Source organism: Thalia democratica, chromosome 9, assembly GCF_965202585.1.
Source record: "Thalia democratica chromosome 9, ktThaDemo2.hap1.1, whole genome shotgun sequence".
Taxonomy (NCBI): domain Eukaryota; kingdom Metazoa; phylum Chordata; class Thaliacea; order Salpida; family Salpidae; genus Thalia; species Thalia democratica.
Window position 1 is genome coordinate 31,930,813 of NC_139173.1, and position 23,354 is coordinate 31,954,166.

The 23,354-nt window shown below is 27.1% G+C and overlaps 1 protein-coding gene across 1 annotated transcript; it reads left to right on the forward strand.

The window, feature by feature from the left end:
* The first annotated feature begins 4,963 nt into the window (after window positions 1-4,963).
* Window positions 4,964-20,821, forward strand: LOC145844683 (apoptosis-inducing factor 1, mitochondrial-like). Its single transcript, XM_082952092.1, has 14 exons — window positions 4,964-5,076; window positions 5,183-5,289; window positions 7,834-7,963; window positions 9,460-9,738; window positions 11,230-11,333; window positions 11,868-12,086; window positions 12,742-12,903; window positions 13,281-13,389; window positions 13,647-13,843; window positions 15,300-15,440; window positions 15,989-16,131; window positions 18,879-19,039; window positions 19,326-19,486; window positions 20,675-20,821. Exons 1-14 carry the CDS (start codon window positions 4,989-4,991, stop codon window positions 20,756-20,758), a joined length of 2,085 nt encoding a protein of 694 aa, XP_082808218.1. The 5' UTR covers window positions 4,964-4,988; the 3' UTR covers window positions 20,759-20,821.
* The last annotated feature ends 2,533 nt before the right edge of the window (window positions 20,822-23,354 follow it).

The following is a 23,354-nucleotide window of genomic DNA, read 5'->3' on the forward strand; positions in this document are numbered from 1 at the left end:
AACATAAAAATTACAATTTAACAAAATTTAGCATTTCACACATAACACTAATCTTCAAACCATCGATAAAATTAGCTTCTAAGATTGTTTATAAAGCAAAATTTTAGCAAAAAACTAGTAAAAAATAAAAAAGGTAACTTATGCAAAAACAAAATGTAAAAAGTAACATAGACAGAAAAAAAAAACTTAAATACTTCACTTATCTATCTTTAGCTTTCGATAAGATCAGCTACTAATGTGTTATTGATAAAAAATTTCACCGAGCACACCTGACTGCGCTTGAAGAAGTTTGTGGTTGAATTTGTGTGTGGAAGAAGCATAAGTAATTACGAGCAAAAATCTGTATCTTTGAAGAAAGCTGAAAAGCTCTTTACTACTGCTAACGGACAAAAAGCTATCTGAAAAAAACTTTAGTTATAAAGATAGAAATAAGTTTGAACAAAACATTGTCATGTTGTTCATGCTTGATAGTTAAGTAGGCTTTTTTTTTAGTTAAGTGTTTAATTTAAGATAAAACATTTGTTTTAATTAGCATTTAGCATAAATTTTTTGTAATGCTTTAAAATAGCGATTCTTAAATTGGGTAAAATTATTCTTAGGGGTAAATATTTTTATTACAAACTATATTAATTTATTAATCGCTTTTAAATAAATTAGTTAGTATCTAACTGTACTTTCTTTAAACTTAAATAAACACTTTAAGTTTTACGATTTTTTGTACTTACTAAGCTTAAAGCTCAAAAAATGTAGTTCTTTTTTTCGAAATTAAACACTATTTTGTAGATTAGGGGTAAACTTGGTAATGACCTTCCAAAAAGGGGTAAAAAATGAAAAAAAGGTTAAGAACCGCTGCTTTAAAGTATGTTAAACAGCTATTTCCAAAAAAAAAATCTGTAAAAACTTAATGTAAAACGTAAAACTTTGATTTTTTAATTTAGCTTCTTAGTAACAAGCAAATATTAGTTTATATATATAAATACTTCTTTTTTTTTTGTTCACTTAAAGTCTTTATTTTGATATCCTAAGAATATAAAGTAAAATTTAGTTTTGTTTTAAAATATTATAGTAACTTACACTTATGTGTAACAATGAAAAATAGTGTTTAAAAATTGTTACAAACTTGTTCTACTTGTGGCACTTGTTTTTAATACTTGTCAACCAAAGTTTTAATAGTTCTTCTTTAGAAAAAAATTACGCGCATAGTCGTAATTAAAAACTAGTATAGAAAATCAAAAAGACTAGTTTTATGCTATCAGAATATGTTTATTTTTTCTTAAAAGTTAAATTAAACATACTACCATAATTTACTTTGTTAAGTTAAATATAAAACGAAATTTTTGAGAAAATAGTTCTATGCAGTACAGTACAGTAATAATTCTAAAAAAAAAAACAAGTTTTAAAACTGTTTATTAATAATAAAACGAATAGAAGTTTATGCTTAAAACAACGTGTTCAATCTATCATTAAATAAATTTTGAAATATAAAAACAAAGTGTTCCTTAAATTTAAATATTTAGTTAGTAGTTAAGTTAAATAAATGTTTAGTTACAAGTTTTATTTTAAAAGCCTTCATATTCTTGAAGTTATACTAAGTCTAAAGGTTTTTTTTTTACAAGAAATCGATTTTAACAAGACTCTTTTAATATTAAAAAATTAATTACACTGTAGTGTTGGTTGTATATTTAAAGATAACTTCTATTAAAAAAAGCAAAATATTTTTTAGTCGTTGAAATTCTTTTAGTTTAAAACGTTATTATGTGTATTACCTAACTTAGTAGTATAGAATTTATTTTGAACTAAAATATTTGTTTAAAACATAAAACGTGTTCCTCTAAAACTTATTAATATAAACAAGCACAACACCCGAGTCAATTACCAAGCTGTTTTCGAACCAAATTAATTTTTATAATGATCAATTATTTTTATACTAGTTCCAATATAAACGATTCTGATTGTAATAGTTATAGTTTATTGAACGACAAAAAAAAGACAATCAAAATATTAGGTCTTGGGACCTGGTGCACGAAGAACCTTTCGGTTATCGAGTCGCACACAACGGGTGTTTTCAAACGTCTTGTCCAGGACAGTGTTCTGATGGTGATCAAAACAAAACTGATGTTTGAACGGTTACAGAAAAGTGTTAAGTTTTAGATCAGGGTTTACTAAAGTGGGAAAAGGTTTCTTTGGGGCCATGAGGAGCAAATAGGCCAAAGTGGAGGCCATGGGCTGTAAAGGGGCCTCAGAGGGGCCATTAGGTCATAATTTGAAACTTCCACTAGATATTCTGGAGTTGATGACGAAGAGAAAAAAAAAAAGATGGTACTATAACGTTAAAGCAGTACTTATAAATATAAGCACTTATTTTTTCCACATTCTTACGGTTTGGTACAATTACTATTTTTGTTACATTAGAGTTAAACTGCAACTTACTTGTTTAAATAACTTATAAAACTAACGCATCGAAGTATATAAATTAGATATAAGTTCGAAACTTGTTTCTAAAAAATTTAAGTACAAAATAAGATTAGTTAAAAATCTAAGTTAATGTGTATTAAAGTGATTTGAATTTTGTACCAAATGCGTTTGCGCTACTTTGGTAAGTTTTTCTTTCCGTAAACTTATAATAATGAAAAAAAAAACACTTATCAATTGAAAGTCGTGTATCTTGTTTTTTGAGTTTTAATTTATTTGACAGCTTATAAATTTAATGGTATAAAATTTATACTTTAGCACTTAATTTAGTAAAACTAGATGCATGTCAGTCTAAGTGCGAAAACCCATAACTTTTGTAAAAAATAAATTTGAATAAAATCAAACTATGACAACTGTGCTACAGAACAAGCAAATAAGGTTTGCATTTTAACAGGGATAATTTTGTTTGTACAAAGTTTTAAATTGCAACTTATTGAGTGTATAATAAGATAAACGGAAAAATGTTTTCTTTGATTGATCAATTCATAAAAATTCTTTTATAGAACTTTCTTTAATCAAAATCATTAAATGGTAAATTTTAAGCTTAAAAAGATTTTTTGTAATTCTAACTAATTTTTCAACTATATGTGAATTTATTACTCTCAGAACTTAATGTAAAAGGGTGATAAGTTCATTTTTTTCTTTTAGATCTGGCGGAGAAGTAAAATAATAAACGGTTTTCACTTATTTGTTACAAATAATTAACTTAAAATTTCTTGATTTTGTTAAGTTGTCCAGTAACAAATGCTAAATAAAAAGTACTTAACTTATTGTAGACTAAACTTTTTTATATCATATAAATACAGAGTGAATACTATATTAAATTTAAGAAACTTTCTATTTACAACAGGTGTCATAAATTTTATAAAAAGTAAACACTTTCACAGTCTTTAAATATGTGCTGCTATTTTTAAATAAAAAAACATTAAAACAAGTGATTTACTAAATGAACAAATAGTTAGTATGAAATTATATTACAAAAACTTTGTCGTTTTGAATCATTAGTTTATTGACTTAAAAATTGAACCAAAACTAAAACAAATTTGAAAATTTATGAACTTATCATATTTGAATACGTTAAATTTCAAATAAACGTACATACTAAAATAAAAATACTTCTTTAAAGTTTTTAGATAAATTATTTGTAGGTCGCACTGTTAAGAGAATCTTCTGCGGGCTGTAGTTATTTAAATTATTTGTAGTAATAAAGATACACTATTTTTCACCAAAATGCGAAAATAATCAATAAATTTTTTATAAAAAACAATAATAAAATTACAAGTTTTGTAGTAGTTTTCTACAAAGTTTAGTTGTTTGTACTAATTTTAAAGAATGTTTTTAGCTGAAAAATACATTGCGGGCCGCAACTTTCCGATTCCTGTATAAAAAAGTCCAATTTATTTTTCTAAAACTTAGTCCTCTATTTGAGAATTAACTTTGATAAAGCTTACTACCACAAAGCTTAACATAATTTCTAACATCCCATCACATACTTCTTCATTTAGTCATAGTAGTAACATCTTACTTAATGTAAATAAAGATTATTGAAATAAAATAAAGCTTGAATTTAAAATAGAATTGTAGTTTTGCTTAAGTAAAAAGTAGGGTAATGTTTTATTGAAAAAAAAAACGTATTTAAGTTTTATGAAATGAAGTTTCTAAGAATAATATGTTGACATTTAGATCTGATTATATGCTCAATTACTAGTATATTATGATAGTTTTGATAGATTAAAAATTAAGAAATTTAGGCCATTTAACCTGAAATCTAAAAGTTTATACTGAAATAAGTTAAAATAAATTTGAAACTTTTTGGAAAAAAGTAGAGTTTTGAATATAATTCATAACAGAATCTATAATTTTTAATAAATTTTTGTAAAAATTTATGAATTTTATAAAAGATAAGTATAAACTAATATATATAGAATATAAAATCTATATTTTATTCAGAGTTTTATTTACCAAAAAAAAAACGATTTTAAGTTGCACTTTATTTAAAAAAAGTTATGGTAAAAAAATCAGACTGTCCATTATTGCAGTATTTTATCAGTAATTTGTATATAACAATATTACCTTTCTGTACTAATATTACTTCTGTACTAAATCAGGGACAAAAAAGCTTGTACTTGAAAAAACCTAGATAAAAATCTGAAAACATAAATAAATTTCTAAAAATCCATTGGCTATCCTTAACAAATTATAAATTTTTGTTCTATGTTAATTATAAATTTTTAAATAGTTCACAATCATTTATCAACCTTAAATAACCATTAATTACTAAACTTTAATTACTAGTTAAGGACAACTAGTTTTGCAATTCGAATGTCATTATAGTATTGTTTTAATATCTTAGCAATAAAAGTAATTTAACTAATAATAATACTACTTGTCATAGTAAATCTATATAATTTTTTGAACTCACTATCTACAAGTACTTATATATGACTATATATATATATATATATATATCTGAAATAGTTAAACAAATTTCAGATCTTAATTGAACATTTGCTGAAATGTTTTGTAATAGAAATGTTTGCAAGGCATTCAGGGGCCTCAGAAGTGTTGCAAAGTTGGACAAAGCGTGTGCCCAAGCAGCTCCCAGTTAGTTCTAACTTTAAACTTAATAATTAATATGAACAATTCTATTTGTTAATAACAGTTTTTAAGCACTAATAAAAAAAAAGAGCTAATTGAAATATTTTTAAAGAATTTTCACACAACAAATCAAGATCATATTCAAATGCTTCAAACTCACAAACTTCAAACTGGAAAAATGCAGTTTTGCTGGCAGCTGGAGGAACTCTGTTAGCTGCTGTGAGTTTTTATAAACTGTCTGAAACAATTAGGATAATGCTAATTAGATTTTGAATATTTTAATTGTATACCTTCCATTTGTTTGGATTAGTTATTTTAAAGATTTTCAAAGCTAAAGAGAGTAAATCAATTTTTTAAAGGTGGTCTTATTTTATAAAATTTCTTAAACTTCCAGCTGTTTTTAAATGTTGTTTAACAATCAAAGTAACTATATAAATTATTATCAGGTGAATTTAATGAGTTTAAAACCATAAGAGGGTCCAACAATTTTTTTTACAAAAATTAACTTTGGCTTTTATATGGAAGCTTTAAGTACAAACTACAAGCCAGTTTTTATTGAATTTAAAAATATCATTTAACTTTTGTAATGTTTTATTTTTTGTAAAAAGGGTTAATAGGTTATTTATGGTAAGCAACAATTAAAAAAGCAAGAAAGGCTACTTTTCTAGAAATTTATTTTCTGTGGTTTTTTTTTGGGCAACTTTTATAAACTTTTTAAACTATTATTGACTTTTAGAAAACAATATTATAATTAAAAGTAACTTTATTTTTTCAAAAGTTAATAATTTTTGGTAGTAAAGTTTAAAAAAACTTACTCCACTTCCTACTAGTTGTTTGTAATATTGCATAACAAAACAAAACAAAAAAACTGAAAATAAGCCCAATTTTATTCTATATAATTTTAAATTGGAAACTTAACAAAGTTGATTGAATCTCAAAAGTTAATCGTTTTTTTGTTCTGTAAAAAGTTTTTTATATCATAGTGTATTATACTTTAGGCCAGGGTTTCCCAAAGTTGGCCATGATAGATGTTCAGGGGGCCATGAGCAGTAAAGGGGTAAGAGGGGGGAATGAGCAGTAAAGGAGCCACAGGGGGTCCATGAGGTCATAATTTGAAACTTACACTAGATATTCTTGAGTTGCAGATGAAGAGCAAAAAAAAAGGTTAATTTTATCGTAGATTATGAATAATCTTGTTGAAGGGGGCCAAGGCTTTTTAAATTTCTTTAAAGGGGGCCATTTGCAAAAAAGTTTGGGAAACCCTGCACTATATATTCTGGAGTTTATTATGAAGAGCAAAAAAAAAAGGTCTTAGTGTTTTAAATGGTAGCTTAAGTAATATTGTTTAAGGGGCCCATAGCTTTTTTAATTTCTTCAAAGGAGGCCATTTCGAAAAAAAAATTTGGGAAACCCTGATTTAGGCTTTCAAATAAAAGCTAAATTAACATTCAGCTATCACCCTATGGCCTTGACTATTTTACTTAAAACATTTCAACTTAGTCTGAAAAAAAGTTAAAGTTAACATGTTACAGTGAGATTTAAAATGTTAAAAATTTTGTTTTATTTGAGAAAAATCAATGATCTTTAAAACTATTTCTGCTATACAAAGCTTTTTCAAAGAAAAATTTAATTATTAAAATATAAAACAATTTAAATTTTAAAAAAGTATAGTTATGTTTTCACCCTTTATGAAAAGATTATTATTTATAAATATAGATTTATATGATTCAAACTTTGTAAAATCTATTCAAAATAGTTGTGTAACACTTTTTAGTTACTTATAATAATTTTTCAAACACCACAACTTTCAAATATATTCTAAAATAATTAATTTGTGCAATTGGAATAAAATGTTTGTTATTTAAGGCCATAGGGGGGGGGGGTAGAAGCCATTTTTTGACCAAAAATAACATATAGACTTATATTATAGTAAATTTCATAATCTTTCAGATGCTTTTTTTAGATTTTAAAAATATTAAGTAACTTTTTTTTTATGACCGGTTATATAATGGGTTGTCTTTATAAAGGGTATATAAAGGGTAACTTTAAAGCCGTTTTTCTTGAGTTTTTAAAAACGGGCTTTAAAATCTATCTTCTCCTTCATTTTTCAAGCAATCTTCTTCAAATTTTCAGGAAATGTTCCTTACATTATGAGAAAAAAAAGTTATTTGTGAATTTTAATAATATTAAAAAATAAAAATTTTATGACAAAAAAAAAAAAAAAAAAGTGATTTTTTATCAAAAAAAATTTTTTTTTTCAAAAAAAAGGTATTTTTACTTAAAATTTTTTAAAGTCACAAATAACGTTTTTTTGTTATTGTATAAAGAATAGACTGTAAAAGTTTGAAGAAGATTGCTTAAAAAATGAAGGAGGAGATAGATTTTGAATGCATTAGTCTTTTTTTGCCGTTTTAGTTTTTCCTTCCCCATAAAGAACCTGTTATGCGGCCCGACTTTGGCCGGTCATATCTTAAAAACTAATTCGAATTTTTAAAAACGGTAAAAAGCAACTTGAAGCTTTGCAAAAACTCTATAAAATAAGATCAACTTGTAAAAAACATGGCCTACCCCCCCCCCCCCTATGGCCTTAACTTGCAATAATAATAGAAATTTACTTCACTTAATACTTTACAACAAAAATGATATTTAAATAGGTTAATATAATTATGATACCTTTTTTTTGGTAGTCTAGATAAATAATATTTTTCTTTCAAGGATCATTTAAGTCTTAAGTCTGTATGAAATAGATGAATATTTTTTTAGGGATTAAAACAAAACTTATTCGAACAAAAAGCTTTTGCTGAAAATGACCCAGACGTATTGAGAGAAGAAGAAGTTGTGTTACTCAGTCAAGATGACTTGAAAGTTGAACTTGTTGAAGAAAAGCCAGCAGGTTTTTTTACAAAATAAATTAATTTTTATTTTTCTACAAAAAAAATAGTTCGGTTATGTTAGATATTTTTATGACTTAAATTAGTCAATAAATAAGCCTAGATTTAAAAATAACTTAAAAGATCTAAACAAGCTAATGTTTGTTGTATTTTCAATATATCAAGTTTAAAAACCTAAAATTTTAGCATATGAATTTGTAAACACTATAGAAAATATAGTGTACATAATACATACCTTTGTGAAGTATACTTGACCAGGTTTATTTAGAATTTATTACTTTTTATTAATTTTCAAAGTTAAAGGTTAGAGTGTTTTTTTAACAGCAATTAGCTTTTAAAATGAGTAAAAGAGAACATAAGTTCTGAACTCTTATGAAAGTCGTTACAATGATATGTCTACAATACATGTTTTGTACATTTTTATCAGAGTTTGTTTCTGAAGAGGAGTTTGACGTGTTTAGAGAAGAAGGTGAAAGGAATTTGGGATTTTATTTTGTTAAAGAAAATTCAGAAGGTAGAAGATTTTATAAATTTAGTTATTCTTTGTATGTTTTTGACTAAATTTTTGTTGTATAATTCAGAATAAAAATATAATGATAATTTTACATTAATGAATACCTCATAAACAAAATCTAGTTTTTAATATAGATAAATTAATTTTATTTTATTTTGCTCATAGTTTTATTTTACCAGATATTAAGTTGTTTGTTAATCAGTTCTTTAATATTAACTAGTGTGTAAGAAGTACATAGTTGAAGGTTTATAAAAGTGTAGTACATATCAGAATAAGTATGATTGTTTATTTATAACCTCTAATAAAAACTGCCATAAAGTTTTTATGAATTTTCAATAGAGTTAAGAGAAAAAGAAGTTTTGTTACCGAGTGAAGAAAAAATAAATGTTGAGTTTTTTGAAGAAATAACTGAAGGTAGTTTTTATAGACTTAATTAAAATATGTAAACGTATACAGCATGATTTATTTTAGTTATTTTAATTTAAAATATAAAAAGAGTAATTCTAGGTATTTCATATGAAAAGTGGGTAGCTTAAAATAGGTGATTAGCTATGTTTTATTTTTTTCAAGGTTTTTTTGTTTTGTATTAAATTTATAAAACTTAGATTATAAAACCAACAATACATAAAATTTTAAAATGTGTTTTCATCAAGCAATAAATATTTAAAAAGCCAAAAAATATACATATGGTTCATTGTTTATATGTAAATAAATTAAACTAGTAGGAATTACTCTTCACTTTCTTTTTCTTTATTTAAAAATTCTTATTATCTGTTTGTTTTTAATGCATACCAATAATTTTTACTTAAAAATAAAATAAAGTGTATTTATAAAAAAAAAGGCATTTTAAATTAAGTTCATTGTGCCTTAAATGTAGTTTATTTTATAAAATTTAAGTAAAGTTTTAAAATTATGATACGTTTTGATATGCTAATTAGTTAAGATGTTTTTTAATACTAAAACAACCTAATCTATCTATAAAAGAAGCTGCTCCAGCAGAAGAAACTGCTCCAGCAGAAGAAACTGCTCCAGCAGAAGAAGCTGCTCCAGCAGAAGAAGCTGCCCCAGCAGAAGAAGCTGCCCCAGCAGTAGAAGAAGCTGCCCCAGCAGTAGAAGAAGCTGCCCCAGCAGTAGAAGAAGCTGCTCCAGCAGAAGAAGTAGCTGCTCCAATAGAAGATGTAGCTGCTCCAGTAGAAGAGGTAGCTACTTCAGCAGAAGAAGCTGCTCCAGCAGTAGAAGAAGTTATTGAAGAAATTGTTCCAGGCAAGCCTTTGTTTATTAATTTAAAATTAAAGTGTTTTGTTAATTTTTTGTAATTAAAAAATCTCTTCAATTTTTTTTATGCATCTGTTTATTTATAATGCAAAAATTAGATGCACAAATGCAAAACTTAGTTTATACATATACATTTATGATAAAAAGTGGTTACTAGAGCATAATTTGATAATAAATTTATCCAAAAGATTTTCTAGATACAACACTTAATTCAAGGCCATAGGGGAGGGGGTCCAACACTTTAAAAAAAAATTAACTTTGGCTTTTATATAAAAAGCTTTTTAGCTCAAACTATAAGCCCGTTTTTATAGAATTCAAAAATATCGTTTAACTTTTGAGATATTTTACTTTTTATAAAATGTTTCAGTTAAAAACGTATGGACCGCAATTTTTTTGGGGTCAATTTTCTTGGAAATTTTTAAAAATTACTAAAAATCTATTTCCTCCTTCAATTCTCAAGCAATATTCTTCAAAATTGCAGGAAAATTTTCTTATATTAAAAGAAAAAACAGTTACTTATGAATTTTAATAATTAAAAATAAATATTTTATGACAAAAAGAAAACTTTTTTTTTTCAAAAAAAAATATTTTTACTTGAATTTTTTCAAAGTCCAAAGTAACGTTTTTTTTGTTATTGTATAAGATTTAGATTGGTAAAGATTGAACAAGATTGCTTGAAAAATATAGGAGGAGATAGATTTTATTAAAATAGTCTTTTTTTTGCTATTTTAGTTTTCCCTTCTCATAGGGAACCTATTTACGGCCCGACTTTGAATGGTAATATCTCAAAAAATAATTCGATTTATTTAAAACGATAAAAAGCATCTTGAAGCTTTAAAAAACTCTATAAAATAAGATCAACTAGAAAAAAAAACATCACACCCCCCATGGCCTTAAATAATTGGGTTACTTATTTTTAATTTCTAAATGTATGTCTATGCATTGTAATTGACTAAATTATATGTTTTTTATTATTTAAGGAATCTCATTTATATCTTGAATACAATTTTTATAAAAGAAAAAACTTCTGTAAAACTAAAGTTGTATCCTACTTTTGTTATAAAACTTTTTGAAAACCTACATATGAATGTGCAAATGTCAAATTTTCGTCCACTGCTATCACTGATACTTCAATTAGTCTTACTAAATGTTACCTATTAACTCAAATTGACTCTTACTAGTTTTTAATCATGCTGGTGTTTTTTTATTTAAAATGTGGCATTCTTGGTACATTAAAAGCATTATTACTTTTTGTATCAAATTTATAGTTAACACTAGCCTTTCTGAATTGCAACCCTGAGAGTGGTACGTTTTGTATATAGTTAATGTTTTTTTTTTTACTACGAATTGGTTTTTAATATCACCTCTAAATTCAGGCTCTATCCAGCGTTTTAAAAACTTGGTTTGAACCCTAAAGGTAGCACGTTTTTAAAATACACTTTATTTTCACAATATAATGTTGATAAAACTTTTTGACAGAAGTGCCCCAGTTTCCGGATCATGTTCAGTATTTGCTGATTGGAGGTGGAACCGCTTCCTTCTCAGCCGTCCGTGCCATCAAAAAGCACGACGTCACTGCTAAGGTATTGATGAAGTGTATTTAATGAGCTGATAAGATAGTTTTTATTGAGACAAATTTAGAAATTAATCAAGCCTTTTGTGTTATAAACGTTTTTCATTAACTGAAAAAAAGTTTTAGGTCGAAAAATTTTTTTAATAGTGTTAAATATTTTTAGAACATTATTGTATTTACTTTTAGAAAATACATCAAAATGCTAATTAAATTGTTATTATTATTTTCAAATTAAACTTTTTCAATAATTTATTTTAAGTGTTTTGGAAGGTTTTAGAATAATAAATATCAATTTTTTTTAAAGATGAATTGGTGGATTTGAAGTATTTTTTGGATTTTTTTTGTAATTACTTTGATTGAAAAAGTTCTATGGACTATTTTTGTAAAACTAAAATTAAGTTTACCAATTTGTCTTTAGAAAAAATCAATATTACTAACTCCAAAAACCTCCCAAAACACTAGTAATCATATTGGAAACATGCCAGTTTAGACAACAGTTGTATATCTAAATATGCTTACTCTTGACCCTCATACACTCCAACAGGTGCTGATAGTAACTGACGAGGGAACTCCCCCTTACATGAGAACTCCACTCTCAAAAGAGCTGTGGTTCAACGAGGACAAAGAGGAGGCGCGCGACCTGACGTTCAAGCAGTGGAACGGGAAGAGCAAGTCGCTCATATACGACGGAATGCACTACTGCCAGCCGGAGAGTTTGAATGGCAGGGAAGAGGGAGGCGTGGCAGTCGCTACCGGAAAGAGGGTGAGATTGTTGATCAATTGATTGTTTTTAGTTTTTTAGGTAAGTGAATTTTTTTTTGTGATTATTAGTGGCAACGACTTTACTGAAAAAAGTTTGTTAAAAAATTTAGTTTGCAGACTTGAGTTGGAGAAAAGCAATGCAACCATGTAACTTAAAAAAATAAATAAATTTGTGTTTTTGAATTTTTAAAACTTTTAAATTGAGAATTTTTTGTGGTGGTCTGTAAAGAGAGTGAGATTGTTGGTTTCTTAAAATTGAGATTTTTTTATTGGTGCAGTTTAGTGACAATAGTTGTACTTGAAAAGAATTACTTGTAAAAATTCGGTTTTCAGACCTAAGGTAAACAGTCGCTTAATTATAAGGAAAGTAATTGCTAACAAATTTTTTTTACAATTCAAGTTTTTTTTTTTGATATACATACCTGGACTTAACTTTTTATTTAAGGCAATGCTAAGTATTGAGTTTTTTTTATTTTTAGAATGTGTTTGTGTTTTTGTATTTTAATTAACAAATTAAACAATTATTGACGTTGTTATGCTTCAATGTGTTTTTATTGTTAGTTAAAAAATATTCTTTTATAGTATAGTGTTAAAATCTGACAGCCTAAATAAGTGCTGAAGCAAAAAATATTTTACAAATTTATTATCATCAATAGGTAGTCTCACTCGACGCGCGCAAGAACGTGGCAACGCTGGCCGACGGGACCACCATCACTTACGACAAGTGCCTTCTCGCAACCGGTGGAACCCCCAAATCGCTACCGGTGTTCCAGCAAGCGTCCCCGGAAGTTCAGCAGCACGTCACCAAGTTCAGAAAAGTTAGTTTGAATTTTTTTAAATTTTCAATTTAGTTCTCTTTAAAAATTTTATTTCAAAAGCAAGTTTGTTTTCGCTACACATAACTCTTATTAAATTTTAAAATTAGCTTATTTAAAATTAGATTTTAATCGTTTGTTTTTTGCTCGATTAATTGATATAACTCTAATACAGTTTGGAATTTAGCTTATTAAGATTTAAATTTTATTTATACTTACAAATAAGTTTTAATATTTTTTCATGATATATGTTATCACAGGATGCGTATTATAACATTAGATTTAATTTGTTTAATGTTTTTCTGATTCAACCAGATACGTGTTATAATTAATTTGCTCTCTTACCCATATGTGTTAATAAAAAATCCAAACCACAATAGATTGAGGACTTTTTGGATTTGGAGGAACTGACGGACACGGCCAAATCTGTAACAGTTGTCGGAGGAGGATTTCTCGGTAGCGAGCTTGCAGTTGCACTTGCTAATAAAGGTTTTAAAAACTATTTGTTTGTGCCTGAAGATTTAGTTAAAACCTAAATTTTAGAAGTTCAATTTGCTTTGTATACTTTTCTTACCATTTAAATTTTAAAGTGTATTTTGACTTTTTTTGTTCAATAACTTTATCAGTTTGTTGAAGCCTCACAACTCCTACATCTTTTTGAAAATAAAAAGATTCAAAATTATCCCACCTGTATATAAAGCTAAAAAACACTTAATTAAGATTTAAATTATTCCCACCTTTTAAAGGCAACAAGAGTAGCATGGAGGTGAACCAGATCTACAGAGAAACTGGCAACATGGCCAAGGTCCTCCCGGAATACCTCACAAAATGGACGACCAAGAAGGTTCAAGCTGAGGGTGTCACTGTGATGTCACAATGTGAGGTTGACGACGCCGAGATGGAGGGTGACAGGGTGAAATTGACCTTGAACAACGGTAAACAGGTTTGTTGCGTGTGGAGCAGTGTTTAAAATGTTTATAAGGCAGAGAGGTTTTATTTGCATTGGTAATGAAATTAAATAATGGTAAATCTAAAAGATTATACATAAAGTACATTATTAAGTTTGGAGAATATAAGCAGTTTATAAGCAGGGTTGCCACTCGGTCAGGAAAAGTCAGGAAATCAGGAAAAGTCAGGAAAATTTTTAAAAAATAACAAAAGTCAGGAAAAGTCAGGAAATTTGATAAAATTAAAAAAAAAAGTCAGATTTTGTCAGTTTAAATTTACAAAATTCCTTGTTTTGCAAAGCCTTCAAATGGTAAAAATAAAATAAAAGTCCTTTAAAGTCAGAAAAAAATTCCGAAGTTTTCCTAGAAATTTACAAAAATATTTAATTTTATTTCCAATGCCTTCACCTGGTATAAATTAGTAAAACATCCTTTATAAAACTGCAAAATTTTTCTATTAACATATTGAACAAGTACCCTACTTGAACAAGCAGATTTTGTAAGCTTTTTAGTATTGATGATCTGTAGCAAGGACACTTCCATAGTGAAACTGTGATATATACACAAATTTTATCTAGCATAATTTTAGAATCAAAGTGTTTTTGTTTAAATAATTGAATACTTTATAATTAAGCAGTTAGTTTAGTATTTTATGTAACACGTTAATGTTTATACTTTACCTCTTTATAACTTTTTCAAAGTTGTTTAAACTTATAAATTAAGTTATAAGAGAGGTATATGCCAAGATTAAGTTTGCTTATTGTTTGTATTTTTTGTAGAGTAACTTAAGTTTTTAAAGTAAATAAGAGTATATTTATTTGATACAAATTTTATACTAAATGATAAGATGAAATATTTTATACAACAGATATATAGTTTACTTTTTTATGTCTTTTTTTACAGTTACTTAAGTATATTCTTTTTTAATTGATTTTTAATTTAAGTACTTTATATTAAATAGTTTGGGTAGTATTTTATTAATCTCAGTGAACAATTTATATAAGTAAAACTGATATAGAAAAGTCAGGAAAATTTTTGTAAAAAGTCAGGAAAAAGTCAGGAAAAGTCAGGAAATTTTTCTCAGCTTGATGAGTGGCAACCATAATAAGGCAGTGAGTATATAAAGTATATAATTGCGTTAGTATTAAAACTATGTGTTTAAACAAGATTTTAAGTTAACCTTATCCCAAGTTTGTATTGCTTTTTACTTAACTTAACAGGTTTTTAAATGGACATAATTTTAATTGAGTACGTTTAAATATACAAATAAAAGTAAAACTTTACTAAATAATATATATATATAATTTATTTAAATAGTTTATTATTGGAGTCTATAATGTATATTATTAAGTAATCACAATTATTCATGCGCTCTCTGATAACATTGGGAAACTTTTTAAAATACCCACACAGCTTAAATAAAAAATAAATAAAACTGAATCAAACACACAGGTAGTGACAGACCACGTGGTGGTGGCAGTAGGTTTGGATGCTGACACCTCATTGGCCAAATCAGCAGGAATTGAAGTGGACGAGAAGTTGGGAGGATACAGGGTGAATACCGAACTGCAGGCCAGATCCAATATCTGGGTGGTATGTTACTCACGTTGTTTTTTGTACCTGGTATGTGGAAATAATTATTCTTTTGGGTTGTTTTTTACTGGATCATATGTTTTAAGTACTACTGCTCAAATATTTGTTTTTGCCTTAAAACGTTATATTAAACTTTATGGTAATTTAAAGACTCAATAAATGAGTCCAGTCTGGTTTTAATCATTAAGATTAATAACATTTCATCATATCAAAATAACTGGGCTAAGAGTTAATGATTAATTTGAAAGCTAACTGACTGTCAATTTATTATAAAAAGTATCAAATTGAATTGCGTTCTTCCCTTTAAAAATAACTGAACAAACGTTTAATTATTCTGTCAAGTCATATATCTACTTTCACCTGCATTTAAACTAGCTTTAACAGCAATAGCAAATTTACCATGCGCCAATGGACGCACTTATCTTTCCTAGATTTAAAAATCTTGGATAGTAAGCGCTTCCATTGGCAGAAGGCTCATCAAATGAACTTACAAAAATTATTTCAATAAAATTTGTAAAATGTTTAAAAATTTATTTGTTTCAATACAGGCGGGAGACGCGTCATGCTTCTACGACATGAAGCTGGGAAGAAGGCGGGTGGAGCACCACGATCACGCGGTAGTGAGTGGAAGGTTGGCGGGTGAAAACATGACCGGTGCGCAGAAACCTTACTTCCACCAATCCATGTTCTGGTTTGTTTTATTATATTTACTTCCATCAATTCATGTTCTGGTTTGTTTCATTATATTTACTTCCACAAATCCATGTTCTGGTTTGTTTCATTATATTTACTTCAACAAATCCATGTTCTGGTTTATTTTGTTTTATTTAAAAAAAATATTTTTAACATCTATCAATCCATGTTCGAGATTGTTTTGTTTTATTCTTTAATATATTCAGGGTTGCCACACACTCAGGGAACTCAGGGAACTCAGGGAATCTCAGGGAATTTTCAAACTGTAGAAAATCTCAGGGAAACTCAGGGAAACTCAGGGAATTTTGGCATTTTTCTTTTAACTCAGGGAAACTCAGGGAAGTTTTGATTTTTTCTTAAATTTCAGGGAAGTTTTTGAAAATATCTGGGAAATTTTTTTCTAGATCTAGAATGAAGTTTAGTTAATCCAGTTTCAATATTTTGTTCAAAAGTAGTAATTTTTATTATTTAAGTGGTTATTTAGACCACAAGAAGGTTAGAGTCAAAACAGGTAGCTGACAGAGCCATTTTAATTTGGCCTAATGTTGTTAAAATGGTACAGTACTGGAAAAAACTGCCTGGTTACAAACAGCCACCAGGTCAAGATTTTATAACTATAAGCAATGCTATAAAGGATGATATTGTGAAATTGAATTTTTTTAGCTTTGTTGCCTCAATTTTGGTTCCATATTTAACAAGCTATTAGGAAAACAGCCCAAGCATTCCTTTCATGTATGATGATATACAGAAGTTAGTATACAAGTTAATGAATATTGTTTTTACTACTTCTTTCATGGAAGCCCATTCAAATGGAAAAAAGCTACTTGAACTAAATAATGAGCATTTTCAAGATAAAAGTTTTCACAAAAAAGATGTAAAGTTAGGATGTGCTGCTTCTACTTTAATTCAAGATTTGCTAAATCAAGGTAAAGTTTCTAACATTTTTTTCAAGTCATTTCACAATGAATGTAAACTTTTTATATTTGCTATAATAATAAAAATTAAAACAAGAATGACTGTTGGTTTGAACTTTTTAAGAAGGGCTGCTGTTTTAAATCCGGCATGTCTAATTGGAATGGGTAAAGACCGTTGTGTCAGAAACTTTACAAGGTTGGTCCAACAACTTGTCAGCATGAAGATACTAAAAGCAAAAGAGGGTGATGACAGCATTAATCAATACATTGATTTGTTAAGTTCTTCTAACACTTAAATACTTTTTGAAAATTTTCTTGAAAAAAGTCACAGTTTAGACACCTTTTATTTTGACACACTCGATATCCCAAGCAAGTATAAAGATTTAACAAGAATCCTTGAGGCTGTTTTTGTGCTTCACAATGGCCAGGCAAGTGTTGAACGGGGCTTTAGCTTAAATAAGGAAGTAATATCAACTAATATGGGAGAGATGACAATAAGGTCCCGAAGAATGATCAAAGATCATCTATATGCAAACAGTCTAGAACCAAGCACAGTTGAACCAAGTTCTGAATTGTTAAAATTTGTAAAATCTTCTAGGGCCCAATATTTGGCATATCTTGAGCAACAGCGCTTTGCTAAAAATGTTCCAAATAAAGGTGATGCTTTGAGCAAGTTAGGAGAACAAAAAAGTAAACTTACAAAGACTGAGTTTTTGAAAACATTTTTTTTTCATAAATTTAATGCAGAAGCATACATATACAACCTTCCTTTTATTATTAAAGAAGAAAAATGACAATGAGGTATTAATTATTTGTGTTAGAAGAGAAAATTTTTTTTTTAAGATTTGAAAAATACTCAGGGAAACTCAGGGAAATTTAAGGTTACTCAGGGAAATTTTTGGTCACTCAGGGAAGATTTTTTGGCTCAAAGAGTGGCAACCCTGTATATTCTGCCAGGACATTTTTTAGTAGTTTTTATTAATATTTTATTGTTAAATAATTGGTTGGTTTTATATCAAATAACATTACCAAACAAAAATCACATAATGAAGACTGCATAATTGTCGCGACTCAGTTAAGCTTTTCCAAAATATCATTAATATTTTTGCCCGAGCAAAACAGAAATGTTAAAGTTCTTCCTTTTCAGATCTTGGTAAAGTTGATTTGTTTAACATTAAGTTTTCCGGTTATTGTTTGTATTTAAGAAGGTAGCCACTTTACCTGGAATCCTGGAAAAACCTGGAATTTGACAATTTAGGCAAAAAAAAACCTGGAATTTTAACACTCTTAACACGTTCAGTAGTAAAGTTTTTATTTTACTCAAAAAATCTATCAGATAAATAAAAAAATTTTGTTATCAACAAAAAAAATTTTTATCAAAAAACATATCTTTAGTAGCTTTACAGTATGTTTTCAATGTTTTTATACTATTTAACACAGTTAATGACCTTAAACATATCTTTAAACTAAAAATAGACCCAAAAATGTGTACTTTTGAAAACCTGGAAGAAATTTAGAAAACCTGGAAAAATTTTTGAAAAAATGAGTGGCAACCATGATTTAAATAAACTTGCAAAATAGATTCAAAATGCTACACTAAAATAGTTTTCTATTTAATTTTAGTTTGTTTAATTTCATTTTATTTTAATCTACATTTGTCTTCATAAAGTTATGCTTATGATAATTAATGTTTATTTAAAAATTTAAGACTTTCAATTAAAAAGTTATTTTTGATATTTATATTTAAGTATGATCATACAAAAGAACCTAGGATTTTAGTTATATTTCTTTGTTGTATCGATACAAATGTACTTAATATTTTTATTTTCAGGTCGGACTTGGGTCCTGATGTGGGTTACGAGGCGATAGGGGTGGTCGACGCCCAACTACCCACCGTGGCCGTGTTTACCAAGGCAACCAAGAAGGACACCCCGCTGGGGGCGCTTAACGATGGGTTGGGACACGCCGCTTTGATGGGTGGTGAAGGATCCGGTTCGTTGACTGATTTCAGAATAAAAATAAAATATAATTGTTTAAGAGTTATGCAAAATGAAGTACTCTTTGTTGCAATCAAATTTTAATTAAAAAACCCACTTAAGCATAGTAAACGCTTTGTTAATTAGATGTTTGTTAAACTTTGTTTAGACTAAAAAATTATTAAAAGTAATTTTTATATATTCTTTAAATAAGAAAAAATATTATTAATTCTTAACAAATAGTTTAAGTTTGTTCTGTTTCACAAGTAAACCAATTTGATATATTTAATAATGGTTTTCAGACACAGCAGTGGCAGCTGTTGACGAACCGCGTAAACAAGTGTCGAAAATGGCTTATGACAAGGAAGAGTTTCAGAAGGGGGTGATATTCTATTTGAGGGAGCAGATTGTTGTTGGGGTGTTGCTATGGAACATGTTCGGCAAGATGCCCCTCGCTAGAAAAGTAAGTTTTGTTTGTTATGAAAATAAAGTAATGTAACGTTTTACTTTATAGATTGAAATTTGTATTAGTTAACGAATTTAGGTGTGCCTTAGATTTAAGTGATGATTAGCTGTTTCAATTTTCATGAGATAAGTTGAATTGTTGAAACATGAGTTCAAAAGCTTCTTAATTTTGTTTACATTAAAACTAAAATAAAATATAATTTTATATATGTACATTTGTCTCCTTGTTTTTAAATAAGTTAGATCTATTTTTGTACAATCTAGAACCTCAAATATAAATCTATAGAGTATAAAATGTATAGTAGTTTTATATATTAACTGTTTTAAAGTGACCACTTACTAACTTACGGCCGATAAAAGTATGTTTAAGTGCAAGCTATAATATAAAGTTTAAAAACTGTTTAAAAATATTAGTCAGATTGAAATATTAATTATTTTGAGAGTAACTCGGTTTACTTTTATTTGTTTATTTAAAAGGATACTAAGATTTAAAATGATGTTTTACCTCAAGTTCAAATTATAGGATTCTGCTAACTCTAATTTCATATTTAAATTATTATGAATCTATTAAAAAACAAAGTTTGAATAAATAAATGATTATCAACGATTTGTTGCAAGTTAATTAACTTACTTATTAATACTTTACAATTACAAATATTAAATATACTGTTAATTTTGCTCTTAAAACTGTTTTTCAAAAGAGTATTTCCTGTTTGTAGTAAACGAAAAATTACTTGCTGCACGTGCAAAAGTAAAATTGTTTAGTTGCACAATTAATAAATGCAGATTTTCAATAAATTAACAATTTGTTCTCGATTTTTAGGCGACTTAATTTTTTCTGTCCTTTAAAGATATTAGCCTGAATAAAAAATAGTAATTAGATCTTTTAAATTTTTTTATTTTATTTTCAATAATAAATTTAGTTTAAAAGAGTTTATATAAGCTTACTTTCTATTCTGCAGATAATTGGTGATGAGAATCCATACAACAACTTAAATAATATTTTTAAGCTATGAACTAATTAAAAAAAATCTACGTAAACTTCCTATCTATACTATTTATTTAACTAATCACAAATGTCAAATATGATAACAGTCAAAAAATTTAGATAGTTATATATAATAGTTATATATTAACTTAGTGTTTATAGAAATAATTTAAAACAAACAACAATTTTTTTCTGCAGATAATTCGTGATCAGAATTCGTATGAAGATTACGGAGAACTCGCTAAACTATTCAACGTGTATGATGAAGATGGCGAAGAATAAATTTTATTTGTTTTATTTATTTATTTTCACTAGATAATTGTTTTAGTTTGAACTCACACATTTTTTAAAAACTTTTTACTTATTGTGTTTATAGAACTTTTATTTTCAAATTGTGTATATAGATAGCCCTGTATATTTGTATTTATTAACAACTTTTTTTTGTTTAACATTCGAATAATAATGTACATTCAAGTAATAACCATTAACTCTCTAATACATTTAAAACTATGTATAATATTAGTCAATTTAGGTTAACATGTTTTCATTAAAACATCTGGTTTATTATTTATACTGTATAAGAAGAACAATAACTTTAATTCTAATAAATTTTTGTGTCTAACTGTTAATTTACTTTGCCTTTTATATTAATAGTCCTCTACCAGAAAATTTATATAATCTCTATTACAGTCTCTACAAGTCTGAAAAATATTAAGAATGAAATTTACTACAGTTTCCTTTCTTGCTTTTTTTTTTAAATTTTACGGCCTTTCAAAAGATAAGTAGTTTAAAGAAATTATAATGTTTAATATAAAAAGATTAGTAAAATTACCTCTCTTTTAAAATATTTAAGTTAAATTAGTGAAATTAAGCCTCAAAATGGCTTTTCTTAAATAAAATAGATAGAATATGTTAGTCTTAAATACTAATAAGTTTATAAGAAAGTTATTTAATATTAAAAAAATTGAAACTTAATGTATGTTGCTGTAAAACTTAAGAAAAAAGCAGATAAAATAGATATGGAAAGTCATGAAATTTTAAAGGTTACTGTTATTATTACAGTGCGATTAGCTAATTAACCATAACATAAAGTTGAATTAACAAAACTTTAGATTTGTCTCAGATGGTTACAAGACAATTTAAATTCGAACAACTCAAATTCTTAAAAAAATATTGAAAACACTATATCTCAAAAAGAAATGCAAATTTGAAAAAAACAAACTAAAACATATATATAGATCTTACAAAAATCTAGAAGCCACTTTTTTTTTTGCTAAATCTAAAATATTCTTTGATATTTTAAAACTATTAAAATTAACTATGTATTTTACTTTATTCAAGCCATACATCCAACAAGTCTTCCAACAAATTACAGACCACTGCGGAACAAATAAAAACAGTGCAATATTTAATTACACACACACTGTTAAAAACCTGACATTTTGAAACGATTTTACAAAGCGAACTCTACAGCCTGGAATCAATATTGATTGAGGAAGAAGACCTAAGTTAACTCGCAAATAACATTAAATGGAAACGCAAAATTATAAACAATTTATTATTTAACATATCTTTAGTTTTACTTGCTAAACTCAAAATTTTGTAACTATCTGAATTCATTCATACATAACAGTTTAAACTTACTTTTTTAAATGTTTTATTAATCTATTAATTTAACATAGTTTAGTTAATAAAATTTTGTTATTTATGTCTTTGTGGGCTACCGATGTTGGTTGGCCAACATTTAAAGCCTCAGTTGGGTCAGGTTGACTTACTGTGGGTAGATAGTCAACCTGATCTTTTTGTTCATACTTTTCCTGCAAGCGGGGTGACCTTCTAACAGGCTTATTTTCAGGACCCACTGCAGGCAACTTATCATTAATATTCTCTAAGTTGGACATAGTACTAAAACTAATTTATAAGTGCTAATTTGTAATTATCAGTGGACAATATATATAAAACACTTAAAGCTACTCTAGGCTACTTTATATAAATCAAACAGACAGTTTTAAGTGATGAATCTTTTATATAAAACACAACAAGAAATAATAGCATATACAAAACTATAAATTACTATGACAAACTTTTTAGAAACTACAAGCTATTTAAATCTATTTAAAAGACTTTAAACAATAAACTAAAAAATAAATAAAACTTTTAGTAAAGAAGAAACTGTAAAAGAATAAACTATTAACTATAAACCTGGCTTAAATATTTAAACAATTAAATACCAGTTGAAATATTCACTTTTAAAACAATACTAACAATAACATTCACAAATCAGTTCAAGTTAGTTGTTGCTTCCAGCTGCACACCAAACTAAACCAACTGCTTACAAATAAACTGCCCGTCACGTTCTGATGTTTAGTTGCATCAGAATTAGTTTGAAACACGTCAGATGATTCTCATTGGCTAGTGCAATGAAGCGTATCAAACTCAAAATATTCTCTGAGCTCAACTTTGAACAATGAATTATGCACGTATTCATTACATCTTTATGTACTTAGCAAACCACGTGTTTGAGATTTATCAGCAGTTTCTTTATTAGCTGTTAGTTCAATTCAGTCCCAAACAAGAAATTAAACTGTATTCATGGTGTATGATTCGATAACCGAAAGATATTTCTTACACCAGATCCTCAGACCAAACTTTATAAAAGAATGTTTATCACAGATGTTCTTGTGCTAAAACTTTATTTCAACTAACGGCGTTTCACTGCTCTCAAATAAATTTAAGAACAGATCTACGGAGTCTATAAAATGTTAACACACATTAGAAAAAAAGCAGAAAAAAGCATGTATAATTATGTATAGTGTTTATCTAGGTAGTAACTATAAATGGACTTTATGGTTTAAAAACAAAGTTTGGGATAAAAGCA